The 19,574-nt window shown below is 34.2% G+C and overlaps 2 protein-coding genes across 2 annotated transcripts; both read right to left on the bottom strand.

Moving 5' to 3' along the window:
- Positions 1-4,947: 4,947 nt before the first annotated feature.
- Positions 4,948-10,810, bottom strand: LOC107812951 (endoglucanase 12-like). Its single transcript, XM_016638139.2, has 6 exons — positions 10,508-10,810; positions 9,041-9,454; positions 6,694-6,780; positions 6,456-6,611; positions 6,062-6,346; positions 4,948-5,309 (listed from the first exon to the last, which is right to left on the bottom strand). Exons 1-6 carry the CDS (start codon positions 10,703-10,705, stop codon positions 4,989-4,991), a joined length of 1,461 nt encoding a protein of 486 aa, XP_016493625.1. The 5' UTR covers positions 10,706-10,810; the 3' UTR covers positions 4,948-4,988.
- Positions 10,811-13,968: 3,158 nt separating this feature from the next.
- LOC107812950 (xylan O-acetyltransferase 1-like) lies at positions 13,969-17,591 on the bottom strand. The gene is made up of 5 exons (XM_016638138.2): positions 17,050-17,591; positions 16,204-16,375; positions 15,161-15,360; positions 14,909-15,067; positions 13,969-14,609 (listed from the first exon to the last, which is right to left on the bottom strand). Exons 1-5 carry the CDS (start codon positions 17,538-17,540, stop codon positions 14,258-14,260), a joined length of 1,374 nt encoding a protein of 457 aa, XP_016493624.1. The 5' UTR covers positions 17,541-17,591; the 3' UTR covers positions 13,969-14,257.
- Positions 17,592-19,574: the final 1,983 nt, after the last annotated feature.

The following is a 19,574-nucleotide window of genomic DNA, read 5'->3' as shown; positions in this document are numbered from 1 at the left end:
TTGCACGAGGTTTTTATCGTGCGGTTGTTATTGTTTACACGAGGTTTCTACCGTGCGGTTGTGATTATTGATACGCATGCGGTGGTATAAGGTATGGGTGTTGAAACGCATGTGGTGAGATAAGGTGGGCTTGATACGCGTGGCTAGTAGGGGAACTACTAGAAGTCATGTGGTGTGATAAGGTGGGCTAAAACACAGGATGTTATTTCGGAAAAATAATTTTCAAACAAAATATAAATAATACCACGGTGATATAAGGAAAGATTGTGAGATATTTACTTTTGGCCTTTTGGGACTACGAGATGGTACCTCGGGAGTGCCCCTGTTGATTTTCTCTATTTGTCGTATTATTGTTGATGTTGTTGTTCATTAACTTGTAAGATTTGTGCTTTCCTTTCATGTTGTATTTGTCTTTCTTGATTCTGTGTTATTACCTTCCATAAATTCTCATTGTTTCACTTCTCTGTCATTTCATTATATTATTATATCTTTTGTCTTGTTTCTTATTATTTCGAGTAGGGCTCTAACCTGACTTCGTCACTACTCAATCGAGGTTAGGCTTGGCACTTAGTGGGTACCGTTGTGGTGCGCTCATACCATACTTCTGCATATCCTTTTGTGTAGATCCAGGTACTGCCTACCATACCAGGTATTAGTGAGCTACTCCGTAAGTGGAGACTTCAAGGTACATCTGCCAGCATCCGCAGATATCGGAGTCCCCCTCTATCTTTATTGTGAGCACCTAATTTTTGATCATATTTAAATTTTTTACCATTTTTTAGAATGTAAATAATTTGAAGTATAATTTACATGTTTTAGCTTTTGTTTTACTCTTTTATAGGTTTTTCTGAAAAAAATTAAAAACTACAAAAAGAGTTACATTTTTTAGAGTATTAGTTTTATTTTTATTTACAAAGAAAGAAGAGTTTTAAAAAAAAATAGTTTTATCTAATTTAGTACAATTCTTTAAGTTAGAGGCTTTAAGAATTAAATATTGAGTGTAGTAATTTTACTTTGCTTTTTATTTACTTATTTTAGTAGGAATAGATTATTTTGCTTATTTATTATCAAGAAAAAAAAATATTACCAAAAAAAAAAAGAACCAATCACAATTGGCCACTTATAAAAGATTCTTTCTAACAAATTCCCTCTTTTCTTGGTAGCTTCGCACCTGCACACTCCCCACAAGATTCTCTTGACATTTTGAGAAATATGCTCTCAAACACACCGATATCCTTTTTATTCTTTCACTCCAAGCAATTACCTTACAACTATAAATACATAAAGACCTAGACCTGCGGAAAAACGGGTAAAATAAGAGAGAACGAGAGGGAAAGGAAAAGGCTGCCTGACGTCTTCTTCCTCAAAAGTCATTTTTAGTCCAAGTGAATCCTATTACCAGCTCCATGAAGTAGCCCAACAAACACGTGCAAGATTTATTCCATAAAACGACATAATTAAAAAGCGGTAAAAGGTAAAAATGTACATATTTTTTAAATTGAGTAATTAAACAAATTGATTAAGCCAGGTATGATTAAAGCGACCGTGCTAAAATTACGGAATCCGAAAAGGCCTAACACCTTTTCCAGGATTAACAGAATTCCTTATCCCGTCTTCTAGTTTTCGCAGACTTTAAGACAGAGTGAAATTTCCTCGATTTGGTATTTTAAAATAAACCTGGTGACTTGGGATACCATAATAATTATCTCAAGTGGCAACTCTGAAATTGAATAATTAATCTCATTTCGAATAATGTCACTTTAATTGAAAAAAACTCCCTTATCCCTAGGAAAAAATGAGGTGTGACATTTATCATATTGTTTCTTTATCCTCGTTAGACTCTGATATATAGGGATATTTAGTAATTCTCTTTAAAGCTTATGACTTATATCTACCGATTTTTTAGAGTTGTTATTACTTGAATTGCAGTCTTATTTATTACAAATATTGACGTTTTGAGTTTAGCTTAATATTTTATTTATTCTGCATACTTGTTAGGCTTACCTAGTCTTATAGACTAGGTGTCGTCACGACATCCTATGGATAGAAAATAGGGTCGTGACAAGTTGGTATCAGGGCATTAGGTTCACAGGTGTTATGAGTCACAAGCAGGTTTAGTAGAGTCTCGAGGATCGGTACGGAAACGTTTGTACTTATCTTCGGGAGGCTATGGAACTGTCAGGAAAAGCTTCACTTCTTTGATTCCTTATCGTGCCAAATTTTTATCTTCGGATTCTAAATTTCTGTCTTTCTATTCTTTCACAGATTGTGAGGACATGTACAGCTGGATCAGATGACCATACACTCGCGTCCATGCTAGAGCCACGAGAGGTTGAGGCCGGGGTAGAGGCCGAGGACATCCATGAGGTGCAACCAGAGCACCCGCACGTGCTGCTACAAAGGAGCCACTAGTAGCTCCAATTGGAGGGCAGACACCTGAGACGCATATTACTACACCAACCCTCCACGAGACTCTTGCCCAGTTTCTGAGCATGTTCAGCACTTTGGCTCAAGCAAGGTTGATACCACTTGCTCCTGTCACATCTCAGGTCGGGGGAGGAGCACATACGCTCACCTCCCGTACCCTAGAGCAGTGGGTCCAGGTCAACCAGGTTCTAGAGGTCATACCAATGCAGCCGGTAGCCCCAGTTCAGCCCGAGGTTAGGGCAGCAGTTTTTGAGGAAGAGCAGCTCAGACTCGAGAGGTACAAGAAGTACCACCCTCCTACTTTCAGTGGCTTGGAATCAGTGGATGCACAGGGTTTTCTTGAGGAGTGCCACTGTATCCTCCGTACTATGGGTATTGCGGAGTCTAGTAGGGTTTCTTTCACTACGTTCCATCTTAGAGGAGCGGCCTATTAGTGGTGGCAATCATATGAGTTGGATGGTCCGGTCAAGGCAGCTTCACTCACTTGGACTCGGTTCCCGGATATGTTCTTGAGGGCGTATGTTCCCTAGAGCCTTAGAGATGCATGGCGTGCAGAGTTTGAGCAGTTGCGCCAGGGTTCTATAATCGTATTGGAATATGCGGTCTGATTCAGTGATTTCAATAGGCATGCACCAACCTTGGTTTCTACTGTTCGAGAGAGGGTTCGTCAATTTATCGAGGAGCTCAACCCCAGTATCAAATTTAGCATGGCCCGAGAGTTAGATATGGACATCGTATACCAGCAAGTAATGGGGATTGCCAGGAGATTTGAGGGTATGCTGACTCGGGATAGAGAGAAGATGGAGGCTAAGAGGTATCGAGACTCTGGCACATACAGTGGTACTCGTTCCCAGTTGCAGTTCGTCATGGTAGGGGCTATATGAGTCGCCCTGTTCATTCAGCAGTTCCAGCTTTCATCGGTATTCCGGCCACCCCTAGGCCTCAGGCTCCCTATTATGCACCGCCATTGTCTAGTACACCTCCTGCACGGGGTGCTTTCAGCAGTCAGTCCAGTCGATCAGGCCCGAGCCAGCCACAGCAGCCACATCCTCCGAGAGCTTGTTTTGAGTATGGTGACACTCGTCATGTGGTGAGGGATTACCCCAGACTCAGGAAGGGTGCACCTCCACAGATTACTCAGACTCCGCGTATTCCACCGAGCCCTCAGGTTTCTCAGTCCATGGTCTCTGCACCAGTTTCCCCCCCACCTGCATAGCTATCTAGAGGTGGATGTCGAGCAGGCAAAGGTTACCCTAGAGAGGGAGTCCAGGCTAGATAATATTCCCTTCCTACTAGGACGGAGGCAGTTGCATCTGACTCTGTCATCACGGGTATTTTTCCAGTCTGTCATAGAGTTGCATCAGTTTTATTTGATCCAGGCTTCATTTATTCCTACGTGTCATCTTATTTTACTTCATATTTGGGTATATCCCGTGATTCTTTGAGTTCTCGTGTCTATGTGTCTACACCCGTAGAAGATTCTATTATTGTTGACCGTGTGTATCAGTTGTGTTTGGTTGTTCTTAGTGGTTTTAAGACCAAAGCCGATTTATTGTTGCTCGATTATGGTGGATTTCGATATTATCTTGGGCATGTACTGGTTTTCGCCCTATCATGCTATTCTTGATTGTCACGCCAAGATGGTGATGTTTGCTATGCCAGGTCTACCATGGCTAGAGTGGAGAGGTACTTTAGATTATGTTCCTAACAAGGTTGTCTCATTTCTAAAGACTCAGCGGAAGGTTGGGAAGGGGTGTGATACGTATCTAGCATATGTGAGAGATGTTAGTGTTGATACTCCTACCATCGAGTCAGTTTTGGTAGTGAGGGATTATCTAGACGCATTTCCGGCGGATCTTCCGGGCATGCCGCCCGACAGGGATATCGACTTTGGTATTGATTTGTTATCAGGCACTCAATATTCCACCCTATCGCATGGCCCCAACAGAGTTAATCAGCGGCCCCTGGTAACTTCGAAAATATATATATATATATATATATATATATATATATATATATATATATATATATATATATATATATATATATATATATATATATATATATATATATATATATATATATATATATATATATATGTGTGTGTGTAGTTTTATTGGCACCCTAAGATTCAAATTTTAGGCAATTGCATTGGTCGATTTAGAGAGCACAACTTGACTTTTAGTACACTACCTGAGTTCGAATCTGAATCTAGTATTTGCTCAAAATTTTATTCGACAATGATGCTCCTGTCATTTTTAAATCTTGGGTCCACCTCTGATCTTAGGCGGCTCTTTTTCTCCCGTCTGGGGAGGATAGAGAGGTTGTTTCCAATAGACCCTCGACTTAGGAAAGTATAAACACCACATTAATGAAAATAAAGACAAGAAGGGACAGTACCAAAAATCATATAAAAGCAGAATAAAACAACAAGATAGTAAGGTGATCAACAATGAAAGAAAACAACCGTAGCCATAAAAACCGACTACCAACAATAATATATAGGTATAGGACAAGACATTAAAATAAAACAATAATATAATTAATATATATAAAAACATTTATTCAGTTAGTCGGGCTAAAACTCCAACTAATGGTGCTGTATTAGCTGTAGCTGCTTCAGCTTGCTGAAAATTACTTCTGGAATCATTATAGTTATCACTAATATCAGGTCCTCCAACTATTGCCCCATCTAAAATATTTGGATTTGGTGCATTTTTATAAAACCATAAACTGAAACCTTCACTGCAACTCACTGTAGTCCTGTCTTTCTTAATTGACACAATTGATGCTCCTCTGTGATGAATCTTTTGCGGGTAATTTGTCCCAAACCCTACCATGTAACTCATTTTTTTCGGGTTTTCGCCAAGTATATAATCCACCTGATCATATGATAAAAAGATAGAAAATTCTTAGTAAATACTAGTATGTTATGTACTTATGTTGGTTGCTTTTTATCTTTTGGCTGTCATCAATAAGGTTATAGAAATATATTACATGGGTGTGTCCGATTACGATACGACAAAAGGTATTTTTAAGAAAATAGTTCTCATGAGAAAGTTATTTAAAGGGCAGTCCGGTGCACGAAGCATTCCGCATTGACGCAGGATCCAGGTAAAGGCCGCACCTCAAAGGGTGTGATGTAAACAACCTACCTAATGTAAGCATTAGTGGCTGCTTCACGAGAATGTTATTTGGTTACCAGAAAACGTATCCAAAGAGAACTTTTTTTATTAAAAGAGAAAAAATAATTTTCCTCACATCATCTTAACTCTTAACTTCAGATGATTTACTCTAACTAATACTTAATTAGACATTATTGCTAATCTTTAATACTCATAAGAAATTGTCAAAAACATTATCCTATTTGCTATATTATTATTAAATTTTAATATATTTTCTTTCAGAAAGTATTTTTCACTCACTAATCAAACACCAAAAAATATTTCCTTAAGAATATCTTTTCCAACAATTTCCCGAAAAATATTTTCCATGAGAAATGAATTCCATCATGCCAAACACATACTGTAAAGTCACTGTACCTACATGTGTTTTAATATTTGTACCTTTTCAAATCGAAATTATTTCGGTAAAATTGAGTTTTGGGAAAATATATGTATGTACATGTGTGTACCTGAGATTTGACGAACGTGATTAGGTTCGAAGATTCCACTGTTCCAGTAGCGCATTGGAGAGAATTTTTAGTAGCAAACAGTGTATCTGCATAACTGGTTATAACAAATGTTGCAGCTGTAACATATTGAAGATTATTCCAAGGTTGCCACCATAGAAGTCCTCCATTAGTCTTCTTTATGTTGTTGTTCCCTTTTTGTATGCAGTTGCATATGAATTCCTCAGCATTTTTCTTGTATTGACTCAATGAACTTTCGTTCCATGGAAATTTCTTCTCTAACAGATTCTGTTCGTGACACGAATAGTAAGTATAAATATGTTTTTATCGACCATTATGAGAAGAATTTAACTTTATATATATTATCAACTGTAAAAGATCTATAACAGTTGATTACCTTGGCGATCAGGACTTGTGCGCCGACATACTTGTCGTCCCAAGAAAACATGGATCTAGTGCCACCTGAACTAGTGGCTTGATCATTGATGTAGTCTAGGTATGTTTTGTCTTGTGTGGCTTTTAGCAACCAAGTAGCAGCCCACAAGAGTTCATCCTGTGATAAGCCAAATGAGAAGTGAAAAACATATATAGACATCCCATAAAATTAGAGAAATTATAATATGCATCTGTTTTACCTCATAGCCGGTGCTACTGTAGAATTGACCTGCCACTGAAATGCTAGTTTGGTACTGGCCTTGGAACTTTTTAGCAAAATCAAATAACTGCAAAATAATGCAAAAAATGGATCAATATTATTTGACTCACACTAAGATCACATTAATACATTCACACAACAAACTCAATTCTAATTAGGGCTGTCAAATTTGGCCCAAGCGCAAATGACCCGCCCAAGGTTGAGCTGGTTATTGACCCGCTCATTTATTGAACTCAGTATATCTTAACCCAACTCATCTCAATTCATTTAAAAGAGGGCTGATTTTTAGTCCAATTGATCCATGAGTAACTTTGCTAAAATATCCTAGAAATATTTCTTTTTGTTTGATATGTTATATATGACTATAACAAACGGAAAAAAAAATTATTCAGTAATTATACAATTCATAAGAATACAATACTCCCTCCGTTTCAATTTATGTGAACTCATTTGACTGGGCACGAAATTTAAGAAAAGAGAGAAAACTTTTGAATTTGTGGTATAAAATGAGACACATATATTTTGTGTGACTATAAATTACTGCATAAAGGTAAATTGTTTCCAAATAGGGAAAGATGTCATCATTTTTGGCACGGACTAAAAAGGAAATAAGTTCACATAAATTGAAACGGAGGGAGTACATATAATGTAAAGCTTTATAAGAGTTCGGCGGATTGGGCTATGACCCAAATTTTAGCCCATCTTAGCCCAAGTAATAATTGGGCGGGTCAACTGATCCGCCCAAGTAATAATTATGCGGATCAAATGATCCGCCCAATTATTGACTCAACCCATTTTGACCTGCCCAAAATTGATCAAACCCGCTCATTTGATACTCCTAGTTCTAATTAATATGGTAGGAGTTATAGTATTTATCTATCATATTAAGTTCCCAAATTTCTCTACCCGGAAAATCTAAGGTGTCGCTTAGATTAGAAAATTGTTCGAAAAGAAAAAAAGAGAAAATTCAAAAATTTGCTGAGCTGTTTTTTACTAAAACAGTTTTTTCGTTAATATTTGTTACCCAATCAACTCCACAGGCATAAACAAACCACCAAAAAGCAATCCTCATTTTTGGGTCAAAATCTGGAAGACATAACTCCCTTTATTCAGGTTACTTAGGCTACATGATAACTAATCTGCAATAACAAATTAAAATATAATATAAATTTATGTAAATCTCCACCTCCAATATTTATAACCGAAGAATTGAAATCTACCGTGATTTAATGCAAATTTACATGAAAAGGCATATTAATTTATTTTAGTTAAGTGAATTCTTTAATGACCAACAATTGAATCTCTTAATTAAATAATTAGAATTAGCCAATATCTTTTGCCAGTCATTTTTTTCACTTGAATCGCAATTACAAGAATCTAGATTTGAGTATCGTCTCATAAGAAGAAAAAAAATAAAAAAAATCTCTTTTTTTTAACTGGGTGTAGAGGACACAGCGTCAAGTAATCATTAGTTTGATGTAAATATCAAGTGTGGTAACTGATAAGGATTCCTATAAAAATTCTTATAACTGCACTTAGATTAAATATCAATTACTTTTTTTATTTTAATTTATATTAACCTATTTCGTTTTTAGTCCATTTAAAAAGAATGACTCTTTTGTAAATTTAGAAATAATTAAACTTTAACTATCATTTTACTCTTGATGAAAAAATTTTATAACCATACAAACGCTATGGCATGCTAAAAAAAACACTAATTTTAAAACTCTCACAGCCACACAAATATTATGGTACATTTTAAACCACAAATTCTAAAAGTATTCATTTCTTTCTTAAATTCCACGTCCAGTCAAATAGGTTAACATAAATTAAAACGAAGAGAGTAATAATAATTAACTATGTTTTCGGCCTCTCCGAAAATATCGTTGGGGACATGTCGGATCCAGGAGCGGCTCAAGCACATGTGTGGCCTAATATATATATATATATATATATATATATATATATATATATATATATATATATATATATATATATATATATATATATATATATATATATATATATATATATATATATATATATATATATATATATATATATATATATATATATATATATAATTTTTTGTGATGCAACCTTGTTAATTTTTTTAAAATACCTATTAACTTATTATTTCTAAAAAAAAATACCTATTAACTTTTTTGGGGGCCTAAGGCACAAGCCTTATTAGGTAGTATAAAGTTAGAGTCGGCACTGGTCAGATCCTCCAAAATTAATGTATTTTTGGAGGATCTGTACGGGTGCGATAATATTTTGGAGAGTCCTTATAACATAGCATAGATAATTAAGAGCTTAGTTGTCACCTCTTTTGCATGGATGAGAAGTTGAGAAGAATAATTCGAATCCGACTTGTTAAAAGCAATGGCAGCAGCAGCAAAAGCAGCAGCAGTTTCTCCAACAAGATCAGAACCAGGATGTTGTTCATCAACTTTGTAAGAATTCCTCGGCGTTGTCATATCTTCTGGTCTTTCCCAACATTGGTGATCAGAATTCCCATCTCCAACTTCACCATATAAAACATGAGGTTGTGTATGTGCTTTAATGAAATAATCAGTTCCCCATTTGATTGCATTTAGAGTATTTGTTAATTCTTTCTTGGCTTCTAATTCTTCGCCAAATTCGACTACGCTCCATGCTAGCATTGTCACTGTAAATGCCATTGGAAATCCAAATTTGACATTGTCTCCAGCATCATAATATCCTCCTGTTAAGTCAATCTAATGGCAAAAGAAAAAGAAAAAAGTGTAAGACCTTTAGTGGCAACCATTGATAAGAAGCGGCAGAAGCAAAATTTTTATCAGGGGGATTCAAAAAACAAAAAGGATAAATACGTGAAGAATCTAAGGGGATTCAAAAAATAAAAAAGTAAACGCACAAAGAAGCTAAGTGGATTCAACATCTAATATATATACAACAAAAAAATTGACTTTATATACATAGTGTAACTTTCGGCAAAAGGGTCGGCTGAACCCCCCTTCTTGCTACCTAGCTCCGCCCCGGTTGATAGTTATATTTGGCCACTAAAATTTAGTACATACTAAAATGTTACTTTTTGTTGCGACTACAAGGGTTGCCACTAATACGACTACTTTTTAGCGATCTTTTTGAGTTGTCACCAAAACCTTTGCTTTTTGTGGAGACCATCATTTCTTTTAACGGATCAAAACAATAATGGAAAAATAATGATATATAGAAAACTTTCTAAAAACTAAAAGTCATTAATACTGGCAGGGGATTAGATAGATTTCAATATTAAGATCAAAAGGAAAAAAAACATATGGGAATAGAACTCGATATTTAAGATTAAAGGGTAAAAAATAAAAAAGATATAGGAGGGACATGTTGCCTAATCTCTTACTTTCTACGCAGAGGAGTATCTAGCTAGGAATGATTAAACTCAGTTTCAATTGTTTGAATTATTGCTTTATAGAATTATAGCTTATACATAAATATTCTTTACTCACTCAATTTAAATCCTAGATTCGTCTCAATTTGTACGAGGTGAATGGCATACCCTATCGTTAAAATGTAACCCAGCACACAAAGCATCCCGCATTCACACAGGATCCGGGGAAAAGTCACATCCCAAGAGGTGTGACGTAGGCAGCCTATCCTAATGCAAGCATTAGTGGGAGCTTCCACGGCTCGAACCCGTGACCTATAAGTCACACGGATACAACTTTACTATTGCTCCAAGACTCCGCTAAATAACATATCCTATCATTATCCCTATAAAATGAGAAAAGTTTTAGAGAGCTTGATATATATACCCCTGCGTCTTTGCCATCTTGAAGTGCTGAATCTCCACGCCATTGAACAAGCTGGTTAGGGGGCAATTTTCCTGATCTTTGAGCTTCAAAATACAGTAAAGATTTTGTAAGGGCTATTCCATAGTCTATTGAAGCAACTGCATTTCCTAATAAAATCACAAGGTAAAATCCAGTCACAAAATGACTTGTTGAAGACATGATTATAAAATTTACAAGAGGAAGTTTTGGTTTAATTTCTTTGGAATTGGTTTGTAAGTTGTCCCTTATATGGTTTTAGCTGGCTCTTGCATGACAAGCTTGTAAATATGGAGAGTATATATATTTAACAGCTCAACTCAGTTGAAGCATTTACTATAATTCTCAATCAAAATTGGCATTATTTAAGACAAACTAAAATTAAAAGAGAGATATTATTGTTTGTCCTTTTTTAACTATAGAAAGTAGTTGATGTAAAAATGGAGAGAATTTAGGCTAACAAAGTTTCTTTATAATTTGTTATTAATCCGTTGCTAAACAGGGTTAGCAATGAATTTTTTGTTTAGCTATAAAATTTGTTCGTAGCTAATTCATGTTTTTTTAGTAATGATTCAGGCACTGACAATTTCAAAAAAGATTCCGCTCGTGATTTATAGTTATTTTGTTTAACTCTAGGAGGAACATAAAAATCAATGCAACTATGAGTTGTTTTCTTATTCCCTTCTTGATTATGAGTTAATACTAGTTTAAGTTCTAATATTTGAAGCTGCTATTTGAATTTTATAAAAGACACATGATACTACTATATTTACTTTGGAGTATAAAACTTAAACAAATAAGATTTTAAAAAATTAGTTTTACAAATACTAATTAACATTATATTTAAAAATAAACTTAATTATGATAACATGATAAGAAATTAAGCAAACAAATAACAACTTCATGTGCCAAGTATTTACTAGTTTGGCGTAAATATCAGCCGTCTACAAGTTTTTCCTACTCTAAAATCTAATTTTAGGGGAAAAGAGAAAAGACAAGAAAATCTAGCTACACGCTTATAGGTTTTGAAAAAGTTTAAAAATAAACAGATTGGATTGCGTAGATAGATTACCTTTTGATAAAATATTTTTGGAGATTTAATAAAGGATTAGGTCCAGCATAAATGTTTTCCGAAGAGTTTTTCGGAAAATAATGTTATTAAAATTATTATTTTAAGATTTTGGAAAATCATTTCTGAAAATTTCTCTAGACAACACCACTAGTAAAATTGCAACCCATGTGAACCTAAAAAAGAAACCATACATATGGGTCAAAGTGTTTTCACCATTTGAGATGTTTGAATCAAATGCTTATAATTTAGGTTTTGGCTTCGATTTATATTTTTATTTCTAACTCATGTCTGGTATATGCTTTTGGAATTGGACTAATTCTAATTCGCATACAAGTCCTATTTTGGTGGGTAAAACGCTCCCTACTAAAAGTTACTTCAAGTCTAAAGACTCAAACTCGAAACCTTTTATTAAGGATGAAGATGTATTTACACGTAAAAATTTAACGCACCCGGTGTTTATACCAAACCATGTTAACTTACTATAGCTAGGCGATTTAATGATGTTAAAATGCATAAACCATGATTAAGTGTTTAAAGTCTATACGCTAAACACATATCATGTATTTAGTGGTTTGGTGTAAACACTGAGTGCGAATAAGTATTTCTCGTACTTACAGCCCCACCTCAACATTTGGTTAGATTACTAAAACCAAGTCTAAATATTTAGTGCACTGGATTACCTAAATTATTTTGCAACTAGAATATACCAAAACGCTGCCTTTATATAACGGTACAAAGCATAAACCAACATTTTCTCTTATGAAAATATATACACAAATTATTTGAAAAATCTAACTCACCTATTACTCATTTTCTCAACCCATTTATCCATTACCCAATGACCGATTTTAATTACCCGTCCCAATAAATTATGAGAAAATGACATTGTATAGTTGCTTTTAAAATAATTGTCGAAAATATATATATATATATATATATATATATATATATATATATATATGTACACACACGTATGTTATATTCAGATTTTATATATTTTTCGGCTATAGAATGTAAATAGTTTCTGGCGCGAGCTAAAAGTGAAAGAAAAAAAAACCCTAAACTATTCCCTGTTTAGCATCATTGATGCATCAGTTTGTACTTTGTAGCAACTCCCTTCGAAACTTGCTTTAGACCTTCGAGTTGATATAATAATACAGTAGATGTAGTATCAATTTTGTTCGAAAATAAATGAAAATTTCAACAGTTATGCAAGGGGTAGAAAATCTTATATATTAGTATCTGAATATTCAACACAATAAAGATTCTAGCCCGTCATGTCCATATTTACACTCCAGAGCTTACTAAGAATCAAAAACAACAAACCAAAAACAATCCAAGTACAGTTAATTTGCTTTATTTGTTTTTAAACAACAAACCAGAAATTCATCTAAACTGTCAAACATTATAAAATAAAGGAAAATTTTACAGTATATCCGCTCCCAAAAATAATAGTAGTCGGTAAAATGTATATTTTTTGGATATCAATCTATAATATACATATAACATACATATTTTATATATGTGGCTAGTGAATGTAATTATTTTTTGTCGACCAACTAAATGTGTAACTTGCTCTCCAGCAACTCAACAAGGACAATGTCACTGTATAGGATATCGAGAGCCCAATATCCCGGCCATGGGCTAATCAAAATGTATAGGGGAAGTACACAAACAACCATTCTTATGGTTGTTATTTACTGATTAGCCAGTACTTATTTTTTCCTAAAAAATAAAAATTTGAACTAAAAATCTTAATTTCAAGGCAATTCAAGACATTTGTGTCCCAAAAAATTGAACTGAAAAATTGAAGTTCTAGACATATTGGCTAATTTCTAAATAACAGTCTTTTAGAGTGATTAACTAGTGTCAATTCTACAAATTATATACTTCCCCACAAACAATGGACTTTCTTAACTTTTGAGCATAATTCTTGCAACCTGAAGACGTTTAAGACCCCATTTGATTGTCGGTTGGTGGGCATAGACAATCCTTCTGCATATGCTGATAATGAGTTTCTAATTGTTGAATGTAAATTTCACAAAATGTTTGAATGCAACTGCGCGGGATTATATTTAAAAGAAGATTAAAAAAACCCAGTTAAATTAAGTTATTACTCTATTTTTCATATTACCGTATCAAGAGCACTGTGATGAGTTCTTTTGCAGATGACGTTCACCTGATATACTGTTAGTGCATAAAACTTCAGCTCCAGTTTTCTTCCCCGCTTAAGAATTTTGTGGACATAAACAGCAGCTTCTTGTATTATTGTTCAGTTGTAAGTACTGCAATTTCTTTTCTCACGAAAAAAAGGAAGAAAAAAATAAAAGTAAGAATATAGACGAAGAAAAAATGGGATGAGCAAATGCCCTAATCAATGTGCATACAATCTGCATCTATTATTTATTTCCTTTAGACAATTTCATTGTACAATTCTGTTCGTCCTAAGTTTTCCTCCAATTTGCAGACTCTTCAATAGTCTTATAAGCAGAATGTAAAGTCCCAAAAGAGCACAAAAAATACTAATCAGCATATCAAAATCAAAATGAGGAATAACCACCAAAACTTATAGCCTAGTGGTATCCGCAGAAGCCTCACACTATAAGTGTGTGTTCGCATTACATTACTCCTTTCCCCTTTCCCTTTCCCACATCTGCAAAATATCAAGAACGGGACATTATACGCGTATATAGAAACTCATTCCAAGTGTCAGGCAATCCCGGGAGGCACCAATGTATACAATCAGCATAAATGGCTGGATCAGCTTGCTGCTCGGGGGTAAGCATTTTGCCTTGTCGAATAGTGTAGAGTGAAGTGTGTGCGTCTTTCCTATATTCTGATAGAGATGTGATATTCATGAAGTATACTGGAACGACTTTCATCGATTGAGTTACATTTGATGCTATTGCAAATAGCCTCTTATCAGTCCCAACATTAAGTGGCCTTGACATGTTCAGTACTGGTGTCGTCTCTTTCGCGCATTTTATCCCGTTCGGATTGTTCCAGTCCATACTCCTGTTTCATACATTTCCATACAACCATTAGTTTACTTAGTAGATTTACTGTTATTCAAAGGAACTGTTTTCTTGTAAAGTGTTTAGATTTTACTATATACACGAATTTTGCATTACCAATCTATCATAGCTAGTAACGTACCTTATTTTCTAGGTTACTAATCTCACTTTCTATAGACGATTTCATATATATATAATGATCATTTCATGATCTGACTGTCAGTGTATAGAAACTATACTCATAAATTATAAGCGCTAAGGGAAACAACAGCTGGCACATAAGAACAAAGGGATCATTACTTGATATGCATAGGCGACATGCTCATGAAAAATACTTGTGTACGATTAGGATCCACATTGTTTTCGATCCATTGAGACCACGTTGTCAACACTCGTCGATAAGCTATCGTCCTCTCAATCTCATCGTACTCTGTCGATCCTTCATCAAATGATCCTCGTCTATATGAAAAATGAGTTAGAAACTTAAATGTTGAACATTGCAGATAAGAAAATGAAGTCGGTATTTTCTTTCTGCTAAAGATGTTTACTTACAGAACTTTCATTTTGCCACCACCCATCCACCAAACATAAGTATTGAAGATGAGATAATCCACATTTTTCCAGTTATTGCCATGTTTTTCAATTGATTCAGGCATAATGAATCGGGTCGAAACGCTGTGTAGTGCTGGATCATCTGAATTTGACTCCACAAGATATGGAGCCCAGTAAAATTCTAATGTGGCATTATACTCCTGCAAAATTTACCTCCAAAGTTAAAAGGAGTAGCCCGGTGCACTAAGCTCCTGATATGCCCGTGGTCGGGGAAGGGCCGGACCACAAAGGTCGTTGTACGCAATCTTACCCTGCATTTCTACAAGAGCATATTTTTATGGCTCGAACCCGTGACCTCCTGGTCACATGGCAGCAATATTTACCTCCAAAGTTAAATAGAAAAAATATATTAACATACTCTAAGCTAAATTTTTTAGGGTGGTGACATTAGTTCAACTACTAAAGGAAACTTGCAATAGAGATAAGCAGCTCACAATTAGTATTAGGTGAAAATAGTCTTAAGCAATCAATCATTCCCTGTTTACTTAAATTAATGTTATCCAATTAAGTGAAGGTAAATCATTATTTTGACATGTAATCAAAAGTCAAAACTACCAGCCCTGCTGATTAATCAGGAGTAATTTATATAGGGCAGATCCAGTGTATAAGTTACGTGTTTGGCCGAATCCAGCAACTTTAGTCTCAATCTTGTATTTGTCCTAAGAAATTATTGAATATATACAAATTATTGATTTTAAACCCAATAACTTAAAATGACTAAAATCTAGAACCCGTAAACTTTAAATCCTAGCTCCGCCTATGAATTTATAAAGTATCAATAGACTCTTATCATCCCGAAAAAAGAGAATTCCTAATATACCAGAACATATTCATTTAGATGCAAAAAAGTAATTCCTACTCGATTCGAATCTGATTAGTCGGCTAGTGAGTTTCTAATACCGAATGATTAAACAAAAAAAAATATCATTTGAAAAGTTTATGTTATTACTCAAATAGAGGAAAAGAGAAATATAGATATATACCTCAATGCTGAAAATATTCAAAGAGTCAATCTTTTTGAATTTGTTCCAGCTGAAAGGAACTCGAGACTGAAGCAAACAAATCATAGATTCCCATTGGTTCCTATTCAGTGAATCTCCCACAAACATTAGTCTCTTATTCCTCAGCTTTTCAAGTAGCAATCTTGGTCTAAACCTGAAAATTTAATGATACAAAAGGTGTTCAGAAAAACAAAAAAAAAACTAAGAAAACAGAGAAGAAGGCCATAAAAATATAATCTTTTTGAAGGGCAGCGTTGGAGCAACGGTCAAGTTGTCTCCGTGTGACCTATAGGTGACGGGTTCGAGTCATGAAATCAGCCACTAATATTTGCATCAGAGCATGCTGCCTACATCACACCTTCTTGGGATGCGGTCATTCCTCATACCCTACGTGAACGCGGGATGCTTTGTGCACCAGACTGTCTTTTTTTGTTAAAATTCAAGAATACAACAACAACAAACCCAGTGGAATCCACAAGTCAAGGTCTGGGGAGGTTAGTGTATACGCATACCTTACATCTATCCTGTGAAGGTAGAGAGTATGTTTCCGAAAAAATCTCGGCTCGAAAGGATGAATAGAAAATAATCAAATATGAACAACAAATGCCAGAAAAATGATACCAACAATGTAAGAACCAGAAAAATAGATGGAAGAAAGCAATAGCAATAGCAATAAGCAGTAACCACGATAAGATTTTAGAAAACCGAAACGGAAGATAGTAAGAAACCAGCCATAATACTAGCAATCTAAGAGCAACGATAAGATACTAACAGACTAGCCCTAAACAACCCGGTACGGTAGAATTCAAGAATGATTTTTTAACTTACTTGGGTAAAGAACAATCTCTGGGTTGCCACCTCCAATTCTGATACAAAGAATCTTTTCTTCCATTTTTCATGCAAGTAACCTGTTGTGTAAGAAACATGCATTCATATTCTTTATAAATTGGATGAGTAACATTATCATAAACCCATTGCCCTTTAAAAAGATCACATTTTTCAGGTGGCAATTCAATTTTCTCCTCTTCTTCTTGATTGGCCATTTCAATCTTCATATCATCACTTGACTTCAAGATTGTGGAATTTTCTAGAACCCCATTTTCCTTATTTGAAGATTCTTGAACCCCATTTTCTTGAATTTTATTAGGTCTTGAGAATTGGAATTGAGCAATGGACTTAACATCTTCACTGTACATGAAAAGCCCAAAAATGAATAAGGAGAAAACTATTATGCATATTGGCAGATTGTTGAGTTTTCTGCTACTGCTGCAGCTAAATTGTTTCATGTTGAATAAGTTGGAGGAGAAGAAGAGTGGCATTTTCTTTGAGTTGGAGTAAATGCATGAGAATTAGGAGTTGAGTAAGCTGAGATAGGGGGAAAAAATGCAGGTAAGAATATAAGTAGTAATTATAGGGAAAGAAAAGAGTGAAACAAATATATTATATGGAGTATTAATTTTTTTTTCCTGTTATAAAATTTTGTTTTTTAATGAGATTTGGTGAAATGGGATTTTCTGCAAGAAACTGATTTGAGAATTGGTGATTGGATGCATGTCTTTCTCACCTTCTATCTGTTTAAAACTACTTTGTTCTTTCACTTCTAGAAAACTAACTGTTTTTTTTTCCTTAAATAATAATTGCGTTAGTTTCAATTTGTACACAGTTAGATTATTTTATTGGTACACTGTATATGTTATCTTCCATCAGTATAAGTACTAGTAGTAACTTATATAAAAAAAGATTGCTAGTACTGTAGTAACATTTTTGTTTATGTTAGAATTTTAATTGTGGACTTTCATGATTTTTACTCACTTTCTAACCATTAAGTTGCACTCTTTCTTAGTCAAATTAAAATATATTCTCTACAGTTTCACCATAGAGTTGAATGATCGCCTGCGTTCAGTTGTAACTTTGGAAAATTTTTCTACCTTAGGACTGTTATAATTACTAGTATCGTTCACTAGGGTTACAGTTGTCGGTTCCACTGTCATCATGTTACCAACTTCCTTAACTTTCTGAGCAGGCTGCGGGCCCCCATATCATCTTATGATTTTGCGAAGACTTATATTTTTGGTAAATTTGAGTGCGCGAAAACTAACCAGTTAGACATCTCTATAACAATCATCATCTATAACAACACTTCACTGTAACAGCTTTTCTTTGAAACCATTTTTTATGTTATGTTATAATATATATTCTTTATAATAATATTTTACTAATATTAATCAAAAAATATAGAAACAAATGAGAGTAGAGAGTATTGATGGTACTCTTGTTAGTGGAAGGAAACCACAAGAGTTATTTCAAAGTGTTCCTTGTTTGCTCGTTTATAGGGCTGTTTTCAATCCTGTTTTATAATGGCCATAAATAGGAAATGGAAAATTAGTGCTCACCATTCAGAAAAGGTGTTATTTATTCTGTCTTATTTTCAGCTGCTAACTTCTTTAACTTCGAGAAGTCTAAATTTCAGGCGTCTACATTCTCTGTCTTAACTCTTTTTAGGATTTGGAAGTTCCAAATATTAATAGTCGTGAAACGCACAATTCATTTGTCATCTATATAGGGTTGACATTTAAATTTTCGTCTCTATGCTTCTGCTTTTATAATGAGTTTAAGTTATATACAAATAACGTAAAAACTATTTATATAATAAGATTAATTAAAAGATAATTATGGATAACTATTTAATAAACATTGATCGATAATCTAAAATAAATAAAAAGAAATTTGCTATAGGTGGTCAACTTACATAGACAAATCTATAACTCAAATCCTTTTATAATTTATTAATTAGTTGATCTACAACGAAATTTAATACTAGAATAATAATCCGCCATAGGTATAAATTAGTTACTTTTTCCATCTCAATTTATGTGATGGTGTTAAATTTCGAGAGTCAAACAAGTAATTCTTTGACTGTAATTTTTTATATGTCGTTTAGATATTTTGAATTATTAATTAGTAACTTATAGTACTTTTTACGTAGTTTCCTAATATATAAATTTTATTTCGAAAAACTTAAAGATTCTATGTTCATATACACAATCAAAATTAATAAGTTTGAATCTCAAAAAGCAAAAAAATCATATAAATTGGGACAAAGGGAGTATATACCTAAAACATTTGTTGTTCTGTCAGCTAACTAATCTTTCACTTCAATTGAAATAAGTACGAGCTTTAACATTTAATTCGTCGAGCTTATTCAATTAACAATGAAAAATGAATAAATTAAATAACAAAATGCGAGTTCATTAATGAGCAAAATTTAGGAAATAATTGGTTGTTTCGCCAAATGAATTGATTAAATGCTTTTGCCAACAAATTTAGAGGGCTAGTGCAATTGCATGAGCATT

Source organism: Nicotiana tabacum, chromosome 13 (genome assembly GCF_000715075.1).
Source record: "Nicotiana tabacum cultivar K326 chromosome 13, ASM71507v2, whole genome shotgun sequence".
NCBI classification, from domain to species: Eukaryota; Viridiplantae; Streptophyta; class Magnoliopsida; order Solanales; family Solanaceae; genus Nicotiana; species Nicotiana tabacum.
Note: the sequence above shows the minus strand (reverse complement) of the source record. Positions and strands in the feature narration are given on the sequence as shown.